Raw genomic sequence first — 19,039 nt, 5'->3', positions numbered from 1 at the left:
GCTTTTATTTCGAACTACACTCAAACCTAGCGAATCATTTCCTGAATCAGTCACGTGGTACACCCGCTTCGCGGGGCTTCAAACGTCATCACGTACGTCATCGACACACGCATTGAATCGCCGTTCATGAACCACTCATCTACATTACTCGGCACACGCTTCAGGGATTCGACCCGAGAAGCACATCACTAGGCACCACTAGTCTAAACTTAGTATTTTGATTGATATTGTGTTTGTGGAATGTGAATTAAGCAACAAAATCCATTTTTTATCCATCTCTGGGGCGGCCATTTTGCCACTTGCTATATTGCCTGAAAATGACGACACAGCTGTTCAGGGCTCAGCTAACAACCAATCACAGCTCAGCTTGCCAACATCACATGACCAAACTCAAGAAACGGGTAAAGCATGATTGGTCGTTACTCACTTTAGCAACGGTGATGTCATTTTCAGTTGACAGCAGGTGACAAAATGGCTGCCCCCTGAGATGGGCGAAAACGGGTGGATTTTATTGCTTAATTCATAATTCACAAACATTGCCGTGCTTAGACTAGTGGGGGCGTGTAGAACATAGTTTTAAAAAGAAAATTGTTGGGTTGACTTCCTCTTAACTCATTTGCTCCCAATAACATGTAAATCCGTTTTTCTTTAAGGTTTTGTGTCCCAAAGACGTATTTATACGTTTTTTTGGGGGGGGTTTTTATGCTAGAGCATACAGAAAGCTTTAATGCAGCCTCTCAACTGCAAAGAATGGTTGCAGAAATAGTAGTTATTACACAAACAGCCAGAAGGTGGCAGCAGAGCAAAGGAGATCAACCAGGGCCATCTAGAAAAAAAGCTAAATTACAATTTTAAATAGATTTGTGAAAACTGATGAAACTTAGCTCTCTTCTAATGCTAATTGCTGCAAAACGGAAACAGATAGAAACATACTTTTTTTTCTGATGAAAGAAGATACTTTAATCTTTCTTTTGGTTTTATAGCAATTGAACACAATATTCTGTGGGCCTTGCAAAATCAGTCAAAATCCAGTAAAACGGGAGCGAACGGGATAGCTTCTGTGAAAATGGCTGGGTGTGAATGAGTTAATGAGTTGACCTTGTCAATAATCCTGATGACATATTGAGGTTTGTCCACGAAATGTGAAAGCTCATGGAGACAGCAACATCCCGGCGACTCTTGCAACTGAAATAACACGTGTGTGGGAGAGGCCGTGTGGGAAGTTTGGACTGACCAGAGCGCATAGCAAGTCCACCGCCTCCAGTATGAGCTCCTGATGGCCGATCCTGGACACTCCCAAGTCCTCCAGCTCCTGGTGGGTGATCCGCAGCAGCTGGTCCCCCCCGACTTTCTCCCTCTCGAACGTCTTGATGTACTGCTGCAGGCAGTCGTCCAGTCCTGAGGGAAGCAAACAAGTCCAACTCACCCATTTGCCAACTGTTTGTTGCCTGGCAATGCCACTTTTTTTTTTTTTTTTTGCATCTTTATGTCAGGCAAACATTCTTGCATTAAGACTTTCTATGCATTTTTTTGGTTTTGTCTTTGGCCCTTTTGGGGGGAAAGCAACAGATTGCTGTTAGTCAACAGACCTGAGGACCATTTTTTAGCACGACACTAAAAAAAGCACAGAACTAAAAAGAGTGGAGCGTCTGCGCTCAGCTTGTTTTTTGTTTTTTTTTACATCTTTCACTGAGGCAGCAGGTGTTAAATCCTTTGGTGCAGTTGTTGATAAAATGTGCCGTCTGTCTGCCTCCATGCTTATAAAAAGAGTATTATGCAAGGTATGGACACAAAACTTCCTTAAAGTTAGAAACGTTTTTATAGAATTCAATGATCCTGATTTTTTTTTAGACCTGATCTTGATTTTTTAAGACTCAAAAAGACTGTTAACTCATTTGCTCCCAATAGCGTGTAAATACGTTTTTTTTATGTTCGGTGTCCCAAAGACGTATTTATACGTTTTTTTTGCTTTTTTTTTTTTTTTTTTTTATGCTAGAGCATACAGAAGGCTTTGATGCAGCCTCTCAACTGCAAAGAACGGTTGCAGAAATGGTAGTTATTACACAAATGGCCAGCAGGTGGCAGCAGAGCAAATGAGATCAACCAACCAAAAAAGCTCAATTACTTACAATTTGAAATAGATTTGTGAAAACTGATGAAACTTAGCTCTCTTCTAATGCTAATTGCTGCAAAATGGAAACAGATAGAAACATACTTTTTTTTCCTGATGAAAGAAGAGACTTTAATCTTTCTTTTGATAGGTTCCATGCTTTTATAGCACAATATTCTGTGGGCCTTGCAAAATCAGTCAAAATCCAGTAAAACAGCCGGGAGCGAACGGGATTGCTTCTGTGAAAATGGCTGGGAGTGAATGAGTTAAATTAATATCATTTAAATTCATTACATTTTCCTGGAGCTTTTATTGTGATTTTGGCTTTCGTATTAAACTCTGCTCAAGCAGAAAAGTATTTCCCATTGACCCAGGAAAGTGTGTTTTTAATTAACACCGGCGTAAAATGCTAACGGTAAAATGTCGCTGGACAGTGACCGGCATGCTAATAAGAGAGCCAAATGACTTTATAAGATTTTTTTGTTTGTTTGTTTGTTTACAAAATACGTGCAATTCCGTCCAGTGCCGCTCAAGCATTTCAGACCAAGTTGAACTGGCAGCTACACAGTGGAGAGGAAACATAAAGAAGTTTCATGGTCGGCACAAAACGTTAAAAGCCGAACTAATCAGCCATTCAACCAAATTAATTGAGACTCATTATGTCAATGAAGTATTCCCCATGTTGCCATGGAAACGACGCAATGGCACATTGGCAAGGAGTTCCATACAAGTCAATACGTATAACTAATCGTGCTACTACAAACTTTTATGCAGAGATTTTTTTTCTTTTCTAAATATGATCAACATGATAGCAGAATTACCCAAGTGAAGTCATTTGTTAATATTTTTGGAAAATAAATGTAAAACAAATTTAACAAACAACTAGAGTCCAGTTTGAGAATCTACACATACATAAACAAAATGTTGACCAATCAAAATGCTTTTTTTAATTCACACTGAAAACAGTAAATGAGAAACAGTAAATAGATTACAATAATGTAAAATCTGACTTGAGCAGTTATGCTAATATGCTTTTGCTAACAATATGGCTACTACTACACTAGCTACTTGTACAAAAAAAAAAAACCCAAAATGTATGAATGTGTAAATAATAATTTGGGAAAGATAAATGTACGAGTAAATACACATTTTAACAAATTAACTTAAATGCTTGAACCTTTGCAAAGCGAGACGTCTTTGTCGCTGGCAGCAACCAACGCTTCAAAGTGCCAATGCTTAACATGATATGATTAATCTCTGCTAAAACAATTGCTAGCTCCTTATTTTAAAAACCAAAAAGCATTGGCACAAACATCCGAGTTGTACGCTACGTGTATTTCTTGAGTTTTTTTGTCTTGCAAATCCGCCACTTTATGTCGCAAATTTGCCAATTTATAAAGTCGAAAATTTGTCACTTTATAAAGTCGCAAATATACAAGTTTTTTCTTGCAAATTTCCCACTTTATAAAGTGTCAAATTTGCCAATTTAGACAGAAATTTGCCAATTTATAAAGTCGCAAATTTGTCACTTTATAAAGTCGCAAATTTCCAAGATTTTTCCCACAAATTTCCCACTTTAAAAAGTGTCAAATTTGCCAATTTAGACATAAATTTGCCAATTTATAAAGTCGCAAATTTGTCACTTTATAAAGTCGCAAATTTGCTAGTTTATAGTGGCAAACTTGCACGTTTTTTTTTTTCTCAGAATATTGCCCCCAACCTACATAAAGAAAAATTAGGTATTTATATGTGGCCCTAATATGCCATCATACAACTGCTTTTAAAATTGGCTTCACATGTGGAACCAACCCCTGTTGACTTTCAATCACATTCACACCCATGGACAATTTTTATTATTTTATATGATTTATGGATTAAATTTATACCGTATTTTATCTAACCAAACAAATCAGGTGAATATTTCAAAACTCTTTGGGCAGAACTACAGTATATTTTCAACATTATCACTAAGGATAGCGTGCTGATTACAGTAAATAATCTGTTAGATATGTTCTTGTCCATTTCATGAGCTAGTCAGATTATCAGTCACGAGTAGAAGAAATTAAAGACGTCTTCTGATGTATCAGCTCTAAACTGCTAGAAGGGGAACATAACATGCTAAGTTATGGATTTGGACTGTCATTGATCAGTGGTAACGTGTGAGGAAGAGAGAGAAATGGCAAGAAATGTAGCCATGTAAATGTCATAAAACGTACCTCGCAAACGTGTTTAAAAAAAAAAAAAAAAAAAAAAAAAAAAAAGCAGACATACACACATTGAAAAATCCATGTGACACACTTTCATCAAATAAGTACTTGTACTTTTATAGTGCATACTATTCCAGAGAAGGAGTCAAAGCTGGAATTCTTTTCTCTTCTCCTAATGAGAATCTCTCCTTTAAAGCGGCTTTGTCACAGCTGGGAGGAAAAAGCGTCTTGCGCACACAAAGCACGATGGTTGGTTGGGGGGGGTGGAGAGTGGGATTGTGGGAAGGTCACAGGGCGCCCCCTGTTTGGCCTCCAGTGACATCACGGACCCTTATGCTAATAATGGAGGCGCTGAATAGTAACCGCAAAATGCAGCCAGGCCTCAGAAGCTGGGACAAGACTGAAGGCCCCTTTCCACCACCACCGCCGCCGCCCCCACCTCTCCCCCTCACTTTACATCACCATTACTGGGCCCCGGGGCACTGGAACCGTCACTGCTCCACTTGTCACATGTGGGAAACTAAACATCCCCCCCCCCCTCCCCCCTTCATTTCTTTACACATCATCTTGGTCTAAACTGCTTTCGTCTCCGCATAATCTTATCCCGTGTATCACATCATCCGACTACATGTGTATTTTAAACCGAGCCATCACATAAGCAAAAACATCTGTTTGTACCATTGTTATTGTTTGACCCTTGTAGCTGTAATACAACAGAGCCTGTTGGGGGAAAAAACAACAACAACATAATTTCAAGAGTTATGAGGGTTTGTGTGTGCGCCAGTAATAGGTATATATCATTTGAAGCATCCCTGAAGCTGTGTGGTCAAACACGTGAGCACGTGGCTCAGCAAAACAACACAGCTCACACACTGAACATATTTGGCATTTTAATATGCTGGTAGAAAAAAAACCCAAAAGACTTTTCTAGCTGTCAACCAATCATCTGTAATCTATTCCCGACACTACAAGGCTTCATCAACTTTTAGAGCAATGATTCTACATGTTGGGTTTGGTCTATAGAAGAAATCCCAAGTGGTCCATGAGTGATTTTATAGGTGACAAGTTCCTTTTTAAAACAATCATCATGATGTGTTTTTGTCTCATCATCACTGCACCTTTGTGTAAGAGGGATATAAGCTGACTAAAATGTATTCATTGAAAACAAGTAACATAGAATAAAGGTTCAGTATTATTTTAAAATTTACCTAAATGTCGTGAGGATGACAGAAAATTAAGTAGGCCTAACTCTAATACGACTTTTGGTCCACCCTGTATACATATACATAAATATTAACCACTCACCCGCCATGTTGTCAAAAGTAGTCTTAGCCACATGTAGTACTTGTCCAAAATATTAAAGACACTATAGATTTTGTTATAATATATCCACTTCTATACTAACCACAGTATAATCTGGGCCATGTTAATGAAAACATTCCTGACAGTATCATTCAAAACGAAGCGTTAATTGTACAGGTGTGTTAGCATGACTTTCTGATTGAGCATCTGGACAACGAGTGTGCTGCACATTTAAGCTAACGGGGGCTATTAGTCAAAGTGTTGGCTACGTTGGGATTTTTAACCAATTTCAAGTAAAAGGTTAATTCTCTATGTACAAAACTAAATCGATTTCCCCCCCTTTGGGTGCCCTCCAGCGAGACGCCGGTAACAAAAGGACACAATAGAGGTTTGTTTACATCGTTAAGAGACACTTTTATAGGATTTGTAAGGCTGAGAACAAGCCGGCTGAAAGAGCCCACTGTGGGGGGTAAAAAAAAAAAAAAAAAAAAAAAATCGATCAGATGATTAAACGCTCTAATTCAAATCTGAGACTCATCAGGTGTTTGGTGTCTTTTTGTGCAAGAGACAACCCGGTGCACATTCACACAATGCGCCACGCTGTAGTGCATATATGTGTTTCAATCTTACCTTTCATCCAGTCCACCACTTGACTGGAGCTCCACTTGCTGACGGGCTCCATGACCAGAGCCATGCACAAGTTTGTCTTGTCCACGCGTGACAAAAAGCAAAGAAAAAAACAAGCTCCGCCGAGCTGCAAACCACCAACGCCGCTAGCAATGAAACAAAAAAATATATAACACGCGCTAACAATCACATGAGCTGTGCTTTGCTCTGCAGCGTGTAGGTGAAATGTTAAAAGAAAAACAAAAACAAGAGGTAGCCCCCCCCCCCCCCCCTCAATGTGGCTCGCGAAGCACACTTGGGCACATTCCTGTGCTGCTGGCTGCCGTCAAAAGAGCTCGTTCACTTGTCATGCGTGTCAGGCTCCGTGGACGGTGTGGGATGCTGCACGACCTCGCTTCTTCCAGCAGCAGCATCGGGGAGAGGAGGAGGAGGAGGAGGAGGAGAAGCCACTGGCTACTTTGTGTAGGACTCCTGAGAGCAAATGAATCCTCCCGCGAGCATCCTCCCTCACGTACAGACATGGAGGAGGCAGAGGCACAGCCCACAGCTCGCAAAGTGCGTGGGTATGAGGGCTGATTCATGCCGCCACGCTGTGGGAAGGGGGCTGGTACTAGGAGGGGCTTCTGGAAGGAATTTCAGAGCTGGCAGGAAGAGTTTGGAACGGGAAAATGAATAAATAAGATAATAAAATATATGAACATGAGTTGTGTGTCACGCCTCATAGCTCTTGAGCAAGAGATCAATTCAAGCGTAAATCAAACCAACAATTTTCTTGACAATATTATGTTCTATGCAGCCCCACTAGTCTAAACATGGCTTTCTGATTAACACATTCATTGCCAGACCAGAAAAAAAAAAAATGCATCATTTGACGTCTTTTTCCGTCAATGGCAGTGTATGAGTTAAACATGGTCAAAAAATCAATGAAGCAATTATAAAGTGTTCATATAATATACAGTAGGGGTGTCCAAACTTTTTCCTCTGAGGGCCACATACAGAAAAATAGAAAGCTGCAAGGGCCACTTTGATTTTTTTTTTTTTAAAGTTATTTATTAACACATTCATTGCCAGACCAGAAAAAAAAAATGCATCATTTGACGTCTTTTTCCGTCAATGGCAGTGTATGAGTTAAACATGGTCAAAAAATCAATGAAGCAATTATAAAGTGTTCATATAATATACAGTAGGGGTGTCCAAACTTTTTCCTCTGAGGGCCACATACAGAAAAATAGAAAGCTGCAAGGGCCACTTTGATTTTTTTTTTTTTTAAGTTTTTTATTAACACATTCATTGCCAGACCAGAAAAAAAAAATGCATCATTTGACGTCTTTTTCCGTCAATGGCAGTGTATGAGTTAAACATGGTCAAAAAAATCAATGAAGCAGTTATAGTGTTCATATAATATACAGTAGGGGTGTCCAAACTTTTTCCTCTGAGGGCCACATACAGAAAAATAGAAAGCTGCAAGGGCCACTTTGATTTTTTTTTCAAAGTTATTTATTAACACGTTCATTGCCAGACCAGAAAAAAAAAATGCATCATTTGACGTCTTTTTCCGTCAATGGCAGTGTATGAGTTAAACATGGTCAAAAAAATCAATGAAGCAATTATAAAGTGTTCATATAATATACAGTAGGGGTGTCCAAACTTTTTCCTCTGAGGGCCACATACAGAAAAATAGAAAGCTGCAAGGGCCACTTTGATTTTTTTTTTAAAAGTTATTTATTAACACATTCATTGCCAGACCAGAAAAAAATGCATCATTTGACGTCTTTTTCCGTCAATGGCAGTGTATGAGTTAAACATGGTCAAAAAAATCAATGAAGCAATTATAAAGTGTTCATATAATATACAGTAGGGGTGTCCAAACTTCTTCCTCTGAGGGCCACATACAGAAAAATAGAAAGCTGCAAGGGCCACTTTGATTTTTTTTTTTTTTTTTTTTTAAGTTATTTATTAACACATTCATTGCCAGACCAGGAAAAAAAAATGCATAATTTTACGTCTTTTTCCGTCAATGGAAGTGAATGAGTTAATATTGTGTTAGCGGAATATAAGTTAAGCAGCAAAATCCACCTGTCTTTATCCATCTCAGGGGGCAGCCATTTTGTTTTCTTTTGTTTATACAACTAGGCTCCGCCCACACAGCTAGCTAACATTAATATTAGCCAGCCTAACAACCACCAGACTAGTGCCAGACCGATGCACTACGAAATAAACTTCAGAGAGAAAAAAAAAAAATCATAATATGAGAATTATCCATAGTACACGGATGATGAATGAAAACGTTATATCCACAGTCACCCCTCATTATAGTACCTATATTTACAGCTGCACCATGTCCCAAAAGTGCCAAGTGCGGGAACAGGCACACCGTTTTTCTTGCACTTTGAATTTCCGAGCAGCAAATTCGAGCAACGCACGCTCAGAGCGCATTACCGAACGTTGCCCATTTTCAGTCAACAAGTGGCAAATTGGTCGCCCCCAGGGATGGATAAAAACGGGTGGATTTTTTTTTGCTTATCAACTCGTATTAGATGAAAGCAATATTAATCAGAACGCTGTGTTTAATCTAGTTGGGGGCACATAGAAAAATTACTATATTGTAAATAAAATCTTTGGGTTGACTTTCCCTTTAAATAATAATGCCTGTCAAGTTTATAATGAGGTTACTATGAGACAATGGAACAGCGATTTCTCCCATGACTGCTAAACCTGAACATTAGCTGGGTTGAGGGGAAACAGCTAACAATTTAATGTGTTGCTTGGCCCATGTGCCTCTCAAACTTTTACGGAAATCGGTTTTATAGTTTTTCGTGTAACCATGCTAACAAAAAAAAAATAATAATAAATGTTTTTCCTCCATACAACCTTGTTCCATCATAAATTATAATTACTGCAGAAACTAGATGTGTTTAATTAGTAGAATATAATCTCCAGGCAAAAAAAAAATGACGTAAAAGGACTCTCCAGTATTTATAGCGTAAGCGACTCATCACCTGTAAACGATGCATGGTGGTTGGATATTTTTTACATTTGACATTCAGCATGTATTTTTTTTTTTAAGAATATATCAACCCATTGCCCTTTATCCTAATTTATCCACATGCCATTTCAAGCGATGACTTGTGTGCCTCTCCCACTCCTGTGGGCACGAATAAGCCCCCATAAACACAATGTTTTCTCCTGCTTTCTTTGTAGCTGCCCAGCTTCCATCGTGCAAAGGGCAGTGTAGTGGAAAGACCGTCACCAATGAGACAAGGATGCTGCTTTTCCTACTGCTCTACTGGAAACAGCTCCAGGCTGGGACTCGCCATATATGTATTCAGTGCACAACCACTCAGTCTGCACTGGGATACAAAAAAAATGTTTTGATGAGTAATTTCATGGTGTTTGTTTTAAAAGAATACTATTACTGTATGCTACCATTTTTAGTTCAATACTAACAACAATCACAAGCTGATTCAAATACATGTAAAAGTCATTGCATACCCGCTCGAACTGTGCTGTACCATTTCAAATCTAATCTTAATCCCGAATCAAATCCTTCCGCTTTCAAATGAAACTATCGTTGATTCGTTTCAACCCACATATTGACAACCATACCGAAGCGTCTTTTGTGGAGAGATGTTGTATGGCTAGACAGACAGGAGACTTTACAGTACAAACATTTCAAAAGCAATACACCAAGTAAAAAGTAAGCCTTTAATATTACCTAAAAATATTATTTCTCTGCAGTTACAGACCAGTTACTATGTCAAATCCAACCCTGGAAAACAAAGAAAAATGTCATGTTCAGTAAGGGCACAGCTTGATTGACAACTGTGAAAGAGCCGCCGAGACTAGACTTCACTTGGGGATGTGGTGTCTGCTAGAGGTCAGAGTGCATCTAATAAAGAAGACAGGCGCTACAGTATCCCAGAAAGATGACTATTGCTTTACACATACTCAAATCTGATTAGAAAATGGATCAAAAGCGCATATATAAGACTCAAGCTGTTGTACTTAATGTACAAATTTAATTGTCACTGGATTGCACGTTTCATTGCGGGTATTTACACAAATCACATCATAGCCCCACCCACTCTCATTCAACGACAAGTGAGGACAACTCCCGCAAAAATAGACGAAGAAAGGATTTCATCTCTAGAAGGTATAAATGAGACAAGCAGTCCGAGTCCATCACTATCATGCTGAGGAAGTAGGCAGCCCTTTTGTTTCTTAAAATTAGGCTGGGCTCAGGACTCCGCCTCTTTCTAGTAGTACGCTGCCCCCTGCTGGAGTGAATAGCGAAATACAGTCCTATGCAAATGTTTTTATACAGTTATCGTCTACAAATGAGGCTTTAAATACATATCGTCAAAATGATAAGAATTTAAACATGAACTGAAGAAATTTACGATGTGTTTAGCTACTGAGTTAAGGTTGTAAACAGTAGTTATATGGGGTCACATCGCACTCCGTATTTTCTCTTTTCTATACATGCAAAACTGTCGTCTTTTGTTGTCAGTGTTACATTCTTATGAGCCATTCCAACACTATTGATCACAACACAGGTGAAGGTGGTGTTAAGGTCATCTACGGTGACATTTTTCAGCAACAAACTCCCGTGCTGAATTGTATCATCTTCTGAGGTGAATCTAAATCACACAGAGATGCAATATATGACATATAAAGCATAGAATATATGTACTAGCTTTGTGGGTACAATATATCAATATAATACTCACGTCTCCAACTCAGTTATTCTGTCATTGCTATGAACGTCTTCAGGGAACGAGCCATTGATGAGCCAGTAGACGAGTGTCAAATCACTGCCCCGTTCGGTCAAAGCGTCACAATGGAGAACCAATGGAAGACCTAAAGAAAAATGCACGTTTGTTACAAATACACTTCCAAAATTATTAAAAGAATGTCAACATTTTAATTACTACATTCGTTTGGGTTGAGTAATTGAGCAAACAGTGCCGTTAAAGCGTTAAACGAATTACAAAAAAAAAAAAAAAAAAATCGGATTAATCGTGTACTAATGCAGATTAATCACACAATTCATTTTGACCGCAGATTATCTTGACAGCGGATGGCTACTTTAAAGGTAGCAAAGGCTGTATTTGACCAATAAACATAACTACATGCATTAAAGTCAAGCATTTAATACATGTTTGTGTATGACATTCAGAATATTTATGTCAAACTACTTGGGTCACTTTTTTTTCTATTTTAAACTATGCTAATAATTAACTGATTCAAAAACGAGGATGACAGTGTGCATTTGATCAAAAACTGTTGGAAGACGTCCTCATAACATTAAATGTTGAATGAATTAACATAAAAGGGGCTCCTCAAATTTGGTGGGCAAAAAATGTTGATAAAATATATATATTTACATTCAGTGATACAAATACAGCACTTGAAGTGTTAAAAATTTAACTGTATATTATCCAAGCCTCAAATGCACATCTAACGGCTTATCGACTCCTTTTTGAAAATCCCAAGATCAAGGCCCCCGTGCTGATTAAGTCTTACCCGGTTGAGCCTTTATTTGCATGTAGTCTGGTCCTAGGATGATTGGCGCTGCATATTCAGGCACTGCTGAACAAATACCTCAAATGAACCATGAAACCATAAAAACTGATTTAAACACACACACAAAAAAGAGAGAGCATACCTGGAGAGGCATCTGCGAACAATAGACTTAAAGACCCCAGAGCTGTGGAGGGAAATGACTTCCTTACAACCATGAACTGAACGAAATGGGCTGGCGTCAGTAAAAGGGATTACCTTTGATGACGGATGACAGCGTCATGGTGACTCTTCCAGTGTTGATTCTTGACTGCTGATTCTTAGCATGCATGTGATTTCTTTATATACGGCTCAGAGGATCAACTTCCTTGTTACCTTACCGATCGCTATGGTAAAGTTCAGTTCCAAGGGGACTTCCTCAACGTGTCATGTAGTATTTCACTTATGTGGGGTTTACATAACCCAACTCTGATTCAAGTTACACTGATTTTCTCATCTTTTTAAACATGGCTTGGATTTAGTTTACAAGCCGTTTTGTGTCTGTTAGTAATGTGACTTTTACATTTTGGCAAGAAAAGGGTACCAACACCTTCATCCTTTTTCAACTGTCTGAAATTTGCATTAAACACAGTAACCAAAGTTGTGTTCATAAAAATGAAGACATAAGTAAAAAGCAGGCAGCTAAATGATTAGGAACATCTTTACTGGGGCATTAACAAAATTGCAAAAACCAATTAGGGTGTCAAAAAAAAAATATCTGAAAATTGACAGGATGTTGAGATTATTAACCAATTGTAACATTAGTACTGGTAATGTGCACCTAAAAATATATACAAAAAGTACAGACACTTTTTAAACCAGTTTCAGTTCAATGCCAGGCTCCCCCTCGTCTGAATGGGAGCGTTTTCTTCTCCGTGTGGTATGTGTGTCCATTTCCCACACGTGCGGGTCACTCCAGACCGAGCACGTAGTTGATGCCTTGCACAAAGCCGATAATAACGGGCTGCCAGGCCACCAAGTAGCGAAGCCAGTCTAAAAGTTGTCCATACATGACGTGTGGCCTTTCCCAGCTACAAAATCTTCGATTAAGGAAAAAACAAACAAACTTACACACAAGGGCATTTAGTGCCTTCAATTTTAAAATAAAGCATTGCAAACGTGTGGATGAGACAGCTAGTGAGTTGATAAATATTTTTACCAGGTAAAAATTAAATAAAGTAAATAGGATTCTCTTGCAATGCAGGTGGTGGGGAGTTCTGTTAAAGCAACTTATACAACTCTTGTGGTTGTTAGGAGTGCACAATCCGTGCCACTAAAAAGGAAGAGGAACTTAGTGTGCATCAGATTTTAAAAATGCCAGCTGAAGTTTAACAGCAAAGCTTCCCGTGACTAGATATGATTCGCTTCAGTAAGCACAAGAATAGGTTGCTTTGGGAAGTTGTGTTCTATTAAGTAAGGAGAACATTTTGGTGCATTACAATGTATATCAACAAACTAAATTAGAAGCACATTCCAGTCTATTTTCCAAAAGGATACGGGTTACTAAACATCCGCTTCAGATCCACCTTCTCTTTGCAATACGGGCACATTTGCTTCTTTCCCACGATGCACCAACCTCTTATGCAGAACTCATGGAACCTGGATGGGAAGTTAAGGCAGATCAAACCCTTACAGGAATTGGAATCGTTAACAGTATGAGCAAAACTGAAACAAAAAGAGCGACACTTAATACAGGTGAGGATCCGATCAGATCCAAGGTTTTGACCTGTTAAGTGTTAGTGATAAGTGGAATACTGCAGCTCTTTCCTTATTGGGAAATTCCTGACACTCATCATCCAGTAATAGCATCGTGTAAATGACTTGAAACTATCACGGGGAACACCCGGTTACGAAAGACAGAAACAAGGAACACAGAAAATCTTTTATGTTAACTATAGACGCTAGTTATTTGTCGTTCAGACAGCAAATTGTTGGGGAAGTGAGTTGATGAAAATAAAACGGACCGACTGACATAACAAAAGGTCATCTAGTACGTGGAGCATTTCCAGCTCACAATGACAACGCTTTCATAGTAATTAGTCAACAAAGAAACCCCCATCTAGTATGTTTTTTTATTTTTTAAATCAATTTGATTTTTTATAGCTTAATAGGTGGTTTGTGTTTTACTGTTCTCCCAGCGTGCAAAAGTTGATTGTTGATTGCAGCTCTCCTTTCTAAGAAATCAGAAACTGTTTTGAATCTGACTTGATGGCAAAAAAAAAAAAAAAAAAGAAAAAGTACTACATCCAACTGCAACGTACAACTAGGGGAGCCGGGGGAGAAAAAGCACCCTTACCCCTCGCGATGACTTGCATACTGCAAGAACCAAGACCAGAGCGGGTAAAAAATAAAAAATAAAAAAAAATAAAATAATCCACTCGTACCCTTCACACCCGATTCCCCACCTCGTCTAGATACTTCTCAGGCAGGCGCAATTCAAGTATGCACACGAAAAACAACTTTATCCTGATTATGACGACCTTTTGTACATGAATGAAGTTTCACATGGCCAGGTGTCTCTTATGAAACACATCTCTGAGCCCAAGTAGACCACCTGGTGAAACAAAATGAAAAATTTCCAATGCAGATTTTCGAGTGAAGGATACACATGGTTGCAGGATAATCTGTACGTGTTCTCAATGATGCCCTCCTCACTGACGTCAACGAGGATGGCTTGACCACACACGGCGCAGATATTATCCGACAAATGCTTGGTTGGCATTCCGGATGCACTGTAATACTACAAAAGGGAGCGGACGAGACAGCGAATGTTACTTTTTGAGCAGCAGCCGTCATATCCATGATGAGCAAATTCGATCCCTTTCTTACTCCGACTGTTGACGCCATGAAGTCAGCACACATCTCTGCAAAGTCCCTGCCGAGGACCCCGTAGTAGAGTCCGTAAAACAACAGCGACACACCGAAGTCCATTGCATCTTCTGGCTTTATCCTGTGTGTGATTGGAATTTTTAAGTCCGTTTCTGCTATCAAACTAGAAACCGATTTAAAACAAATCTGCAATTCTTACATTTGCCCTAGTTATAAATAATATTCAGCCTTTAGGCCTTATTTTATATTAGTATTATAACTAGGGGTGTCAAAATTACTGCGTTAATTTTGAATTAATTTAATCTTCCTTAAACGGCGCTATTTTTTATTTATTTATTTTATTTTTTTAAACATGCGATTAATGACCGCTCCTTACTCAGAAAGCCTGCACAGGGGGAATTCCAATTGCAACGCAGCAGACACGTCTAATTAAAAATGTAGCAGTAATAAATTTAATAATAATGGATTTATTTGTGGAGACTGGGGTCAAATTGTATTTTACCATTTTAAAAATGCATAATTCCACAAGTTATTTCATGTTAAAGATTAGATAGCTCTTAATATGAAAAGAAAAATGCACTGAGCTGTCACCTACGTCTTACAAAAGCAATTATGCCATCTAGTGGTAGATATTACCAACACAAACTCATTTTTACACTACATTACATTGTAATTTTTACTCAATTTTATGTATTATTATGAAATTACTGTATCAATGACAAAAGATGCAACCATATTTATATTAAGCTTTTTTTCCCACTTATGTTAAAAGTATGAAAACTTATGGAAAAAATATTTTATTGTATATTTAAAACAGATCAAACGTGTTATTAATAGTGAGTTTTGACTATTGGAGTCATACAATTAATTACGATTAAAAAATGTAATCGCCTGACACGCCTAATTCTAACTACATACAAGTACACTTGTTTTAGCAAATTGGTTAAATTATGAAGAATGAAATTAATCAAATACAATCTACAAATGACCTTTCCTACGTGTCCATCTTAAAATCAAATGTGACATTTGAGCACAAGTTTGGCCAATGCAGAACAATCAAAATTGTGGCAAACAGCACCATCTAGTGGCCTGTTTGTGGCAAAACATTGCTCATTGCCAAAAATGTTTATTTTATTTTTTTTGAAACAATGTTATGTTTACAGACTGTAAAAAAAAAATGGGAAAAGTCCCATGACCTACCTGAATATAAGGTTGATACCAAAAAGAGTAAACATAACAACAGTGTAGCCAACTATCCCTGTGGCATAGCTGATCTTGTAGAGGAGGAGGAACCACTTGTACACCAATCTGTAGCGGGTGAGAACGCTACATTCCTTAGAGACTGACTTTTATTTATTTTTTTTTTCGCAGACATGCCATAAAGTTGCATTTTACCTCGGTGTGGTGCAGACCAAGGGCTTGCGAGTGGCACGGTAGGTAATATATGCTGTGATGACAGAGAAGATAAACCACGTGGTCAGGAACCTCCACCAGTGAAGTTTGGTAGTAAAGTAGAGAGGAACTACCCACATCTGGAACAGAGTCACCAGCTACAAGACAGCAGCATGTTGACGGGGAGAAACAGTTACCAGAGCACAAGCCTTTTACTTGAAATTGCACACGACTGACAAATTATTCTTGAAATATTATTATAATTATTATTATTGAAATGAAGCACGTTACTGCAATTTAAATTATGGAAGTACCCTCGCAAAAATATTCCCTCTATGGATGAATGTCAATGGATAATTGGGAAAACTTAAGAGCATTTATTCGTGTATTTATTATATGTATATAAAAAAAATGTTGGCTTGACAAAGTGGAATGTAAGGAGATAAGAACCTACAACTTGCTTAAATCAACACACTAGTAAAGTCATAGTTACAGTAATACTCATATGGAAACTACTTTGAGGCCATAAATATTAAACAGTACAATAAAAAACAGCAGTAACTGAACATGCCATGTAAACATATTCATTGAACACATTTCGTAACCATCCTGTATTTATTTTATTTTTTATGAGAATGATGTGCAAATTTGAGCATGGCCAAAAACCCAGAACAGAAAACATTAGTTGATTCCACTTTAACAGTACCAATATTTGAGCTTCCTTCAGCCGTCGTGAATATTGTTTCCTAAATTTAACATCAGCAAACTGGTTTATTGAGCCCCCGGGCAGCTTGTTGCTACATAGTGAAACACTCAACGTCAACACAGGTTGACATCTAAAATTCTCAACTTGATCAATTAATGATAACCGGATTTATGATTCATGAGGAAAAACAGAAGTCATTTTTCTTCTTGAAAGATGAGATTGTGCCGTTTCTTACGTTGTAAGACTTTGGGTGTCTCTGTTTCCACTGCACGAGGACGAGCTGGGCGATGACTAATGTGACAATGAGGATCAGCACCATCTCTGCATGCATGGCCTCGTGGCCTTTGTGTTTGGCATGCATCTTGGCATGCTCCACCCTGTTGGTCAAACAAGCACAAATAAAACCTTGTTCATTAATATTCACTAAGAAAAATGTTTGCTTTTAAAACGGCACGAAACGGTTATTCACTGAGCCGCCTGCTGGCTATATGACATTTTAATACACTGAAACAATTTGCAGTTGTTTGGATTGAGTGTTGACAAGACACAAACCTCCACTTCTCCTCTGGTGAGAGCTTGGACGCATCAAACTGTAGACGAGGAGAGACAAAATTATCATTGTTGCTCCTTGAAAAAGGAAAAAATAAAACTTTGAAAAGAAAGTCTACATTTTCTAACAAAAAAATAGACTTTTTTTTTTTTTTTTCCCCACTTTCTTTATTGAATTCATGGAGCTCAATGTTTCAATCTAATAGGGTATATGCCACGGAAGAGGCGGGACTTCCGACTGCCGTGATTTTACACGTGAGCTTTGATTCCAGTCCGGGTGGCGAACGCGCAACCAAGGGGCACAAAGTCGGAAGCACAAGTATTGGGACGCAGTCCACACGTCGCAAGCCGAACCGGAACCAAAGCTGATGGGCAAAAATAGTCCCGCCTCTTCCGTGGCATGTACCCCAAACCACAAAATTAATTAAACAAAAAGTAAAAATGTATTCTAAACTCTTGACTGATAAAAGTAGCCTCTTGAGGCAGATATAAACAGCTGAACAAATTCATTCATTCCATTCTTTCTACAATGTAAATTTAATATTCTTCAGAAAATCATTCCCAATTTTTGAGTAAAATAAGTACAATTACAGTTTTGAGTAACTTTGTTTTTTTTTGTAATGGCAGTTCACCACATTTTTGTAGCATTTCAAGCTATTCATTGCATTCAAAGTGCTTGACTCATGGCTTCAAAGCCTTTGTCCAGTAGTGTGCATACTCACACATCAACATAAGATGATCATCATTTGTGTATATGAAAAAAAATGCTTGTAAAATTTTGTGGCATCCTACAGCCAATTCTCAACCTTTTTGGGAGGAGTCAATCATTTGCAGTTTTCTGCTATAATGCATCCATCAATTGCAAGACCATACAATTTAAGTTCATCGTGTGACTCCAGATGCCACAAGTGTAAACCTAACAATGTCACAGACTGTGTAGTTGTGTTTGGAGGATCCCCTGATTTTACAGGAATTATTACATGGGTATTTTTGCACCAGGAATGTCTGTCTTTGCACAGTTTAGGAATAAGGAATGAATTTCCATGTAGTCGTGCCTTCATGAATACACAACAGTGGGTGTGACAGCCTGACAGCAGGTGTCTGTGACAATGAAAACGCGTTACCTTTGACCCCTATCATCCACGTCACCTGTACACTTAAAAGTCGAAATATATTAAGTATGGTCATTTTATTCTGCATTGTGTACATTCAACTATCCGCCAACAGTTTTAAAGCAGAAACGACCTACTTGAATCAAACGAGATTGCAAGGATAGGAACCTGACCGTGCTGGCAATAGCGGCACATTTGACTTTACGTTATTCGATTCGCAAAATGTTTTAGTCTGAAACACGCCAGGTGACCACTTCTGTTAGTACAGAGATTAACAGAGAGAACGAGTGCTGACGTTGGGCTAACAGAGCAGAAGCTAACGCGGTGTTAGCAACTACCGCTCAGGAACTAAATCCACTCCACCTGCTTGTAGTGTCACGACTAAACGTATTAGACATTACACTCACCTGGATCGGTTCATCGTGGTGCTCCAGTCCGTGGTCGTGCTCCACTCCATCCACCTCTACCTCAAACACCCCGGCCATCTTTAGAGGGTTGCTTTATCTTTCGGGAGCCATTAGCAATGGACTAGCAACTTCTCACACTCAGTTACTTCCGGTATCGGCTTTCCTGGCTTGGATTTCAAAATTAAGTCATTTTATTTTTAATTGAGCTTTGACTGTTTTCAAAAATAAATTCACGT

General features: G+C 38.5%; 3 protein-coding genes across 8 annotated transcripts in view; all 3 read right to left on the bottom strand.

The window, feature by feature from the left end:
* LOC144006322 (connector enhancer of kinase suppressor of ras 2-like) overlaps positions 1-6,798 on the bottom strand; it is a 139,491-nt gene extending 132,693 nt beyond the window's left edge. For 3 of the 4 annotated variants that reach the window (XM_077505104.1, XM_077505106.1, XM_077505105.1), the window contains exons 1-2: positions 6,250-6,798; positions 1,235-1,398 (exon numbers count right to left, since the gene is read on the bottom strand). In XM_077505104.1, coding sequence (XP_077361230.1) covers positions 1,235-1,398; positions 6,250-6,313 — 228 coding nt within the window. In that variant the 5' untranslated portion in view covers positions 6,314-6,798. The remainder of the gene's footprint in view (positions 1-1,234; positions 1,399-6,249) is intronic. The other variant, XM_077505107.1, reaches the window with a different exon arrangement.
* Positions 6,799-10,245: 3,447 nt separating this feature from the next.
* LOC144005900 (interleukin-1 receptor type 2-like) lies at positions 10,246-12,299 on the bottom strand. 3 transcript variants are annotated; one of them, XM_077504367.1, is made up of 5 exons: positions 12,028-12,299; positions 11,915-11,956; positions 11,773-11,850; positions 10,977-11,106; positions 10,246-10,886 (listed from the first exon to the last, which is right to left on the bottom strand). In XM_077504367.1, the coding sequence occupies exons 1-5, from the start codon at positions 12,098-12,100 to the stop codon at positions 10,685-10,687; spliced, it is 525 nt and encodes a 174-aa protein (XP_077360493.1). In that variant the 5' UTR covers positions 12,101-12,299; the 3' UTR covers positions 10,246-10,684. The 3 variants fall into 3 exon arrangements, with proteins under 3 accessions (XP_077360493.1, XP_077360494.1, XP_077360495.1); XM_077504368.1 differs by having other exon boundaries at positions 11,773-11,838; XM_077504369.1 differs by having other exon boundaries at positions 11,773-11,835.
* A 152-nt stretch (positions 12,300-12,451) lies between these two features.
* On the bottom strand, positions 12,452-18,970 carry rnf121 (ring finger protein 121). The gene is made up of 9 exons (XM_077504365.1): positions 18,804-18,970; positions 17,288-17,325; positions 16,971-17,112; positions 16,033-16,187; positions 15,838-15,945; positions 14,638-14,758; positions 14,415-14,548; positions 13,306-13,407; positions 12,452-12,839 (listed from the first exon to the last, which is right to left on the bottom strand). Exons 1-9 carry the CDS (start codon positions 18,879-18,881, stop codon positions 12,719-12,721), a joined length of 999 nt encoding a protein of 332 aa, XP_077360491.1. The 5' UTR covers positions 18,882-18,970; the 3' UTR covers positions 12,452-12,718.
* Positions 18,971-19,039: the final 69 nt, after the last annotated feature.

Source organism: Festucalex cinctus, chromosome 18 (assembly GCF_051991245.1).
Source record: "Festucalex cinctus isolate MCC-2025b chromosome 18, RoL_Fcin_1.0, whole genome shotgun sequence".
In the NCBI taxonomy this organism is placed as follows: domain Eukaryota; kingdom Metazoa; phylum Chordata; class Actinopteri; order Syngnathiformes; family Syngnathidae; genus Festucalex; species Festucalex cinctus.
Note: the sequence above shows the minus strand (reverse complement) of the source record. Positions and strands in the feature narration are given on the sequence as shown.

Bases quoted from the DNA above. Each gene is read 5' to 3' on its own strand.
- LOC144005900 (XM_077504367.1), bottom strand. From the start codon at position 12,100: ATGCATGCTAAGAATCAGCAGTCAAGAATCAACACTGGAAGAGTCACC. The intron at 11,107-11,772 runs GTAAGACTTAAT...ATTTTTCTTTAG, and splicing joins GCAAATAAAGGCTCAACCGG to GTCTTCCATTGGTTCTCCAT. The intron at 10,887-10,976 runs GTGAGTATTATA...TGTGTGATTTAG, and splicing joins AGAATAACTGAGTTGGAGAC to ATTCACCTCAGAAGATGATA.
- rnf121 (XM_077504365.1), bottom strand. From the start codon at position 18,881: ATGGCCGGGGTGTTTGAGGTAGAGGTGGATGGAGTGGAGCACGACCAC. The intron at 13,408-14,414 runs GTATCCTTCACT...CTTCCCATCCAG, and splicing joins AGATTATCCTGCAACCATGT to GTTCCATGAGTTCTGCATAA. The intron at 12,840-13,305 runs GTATCCTTTTGG...AAGATTTTGTAG, and splicing joins AAGCGGATGTTTAGTAACCC to CTGGGAAAGGCCACACGTCA.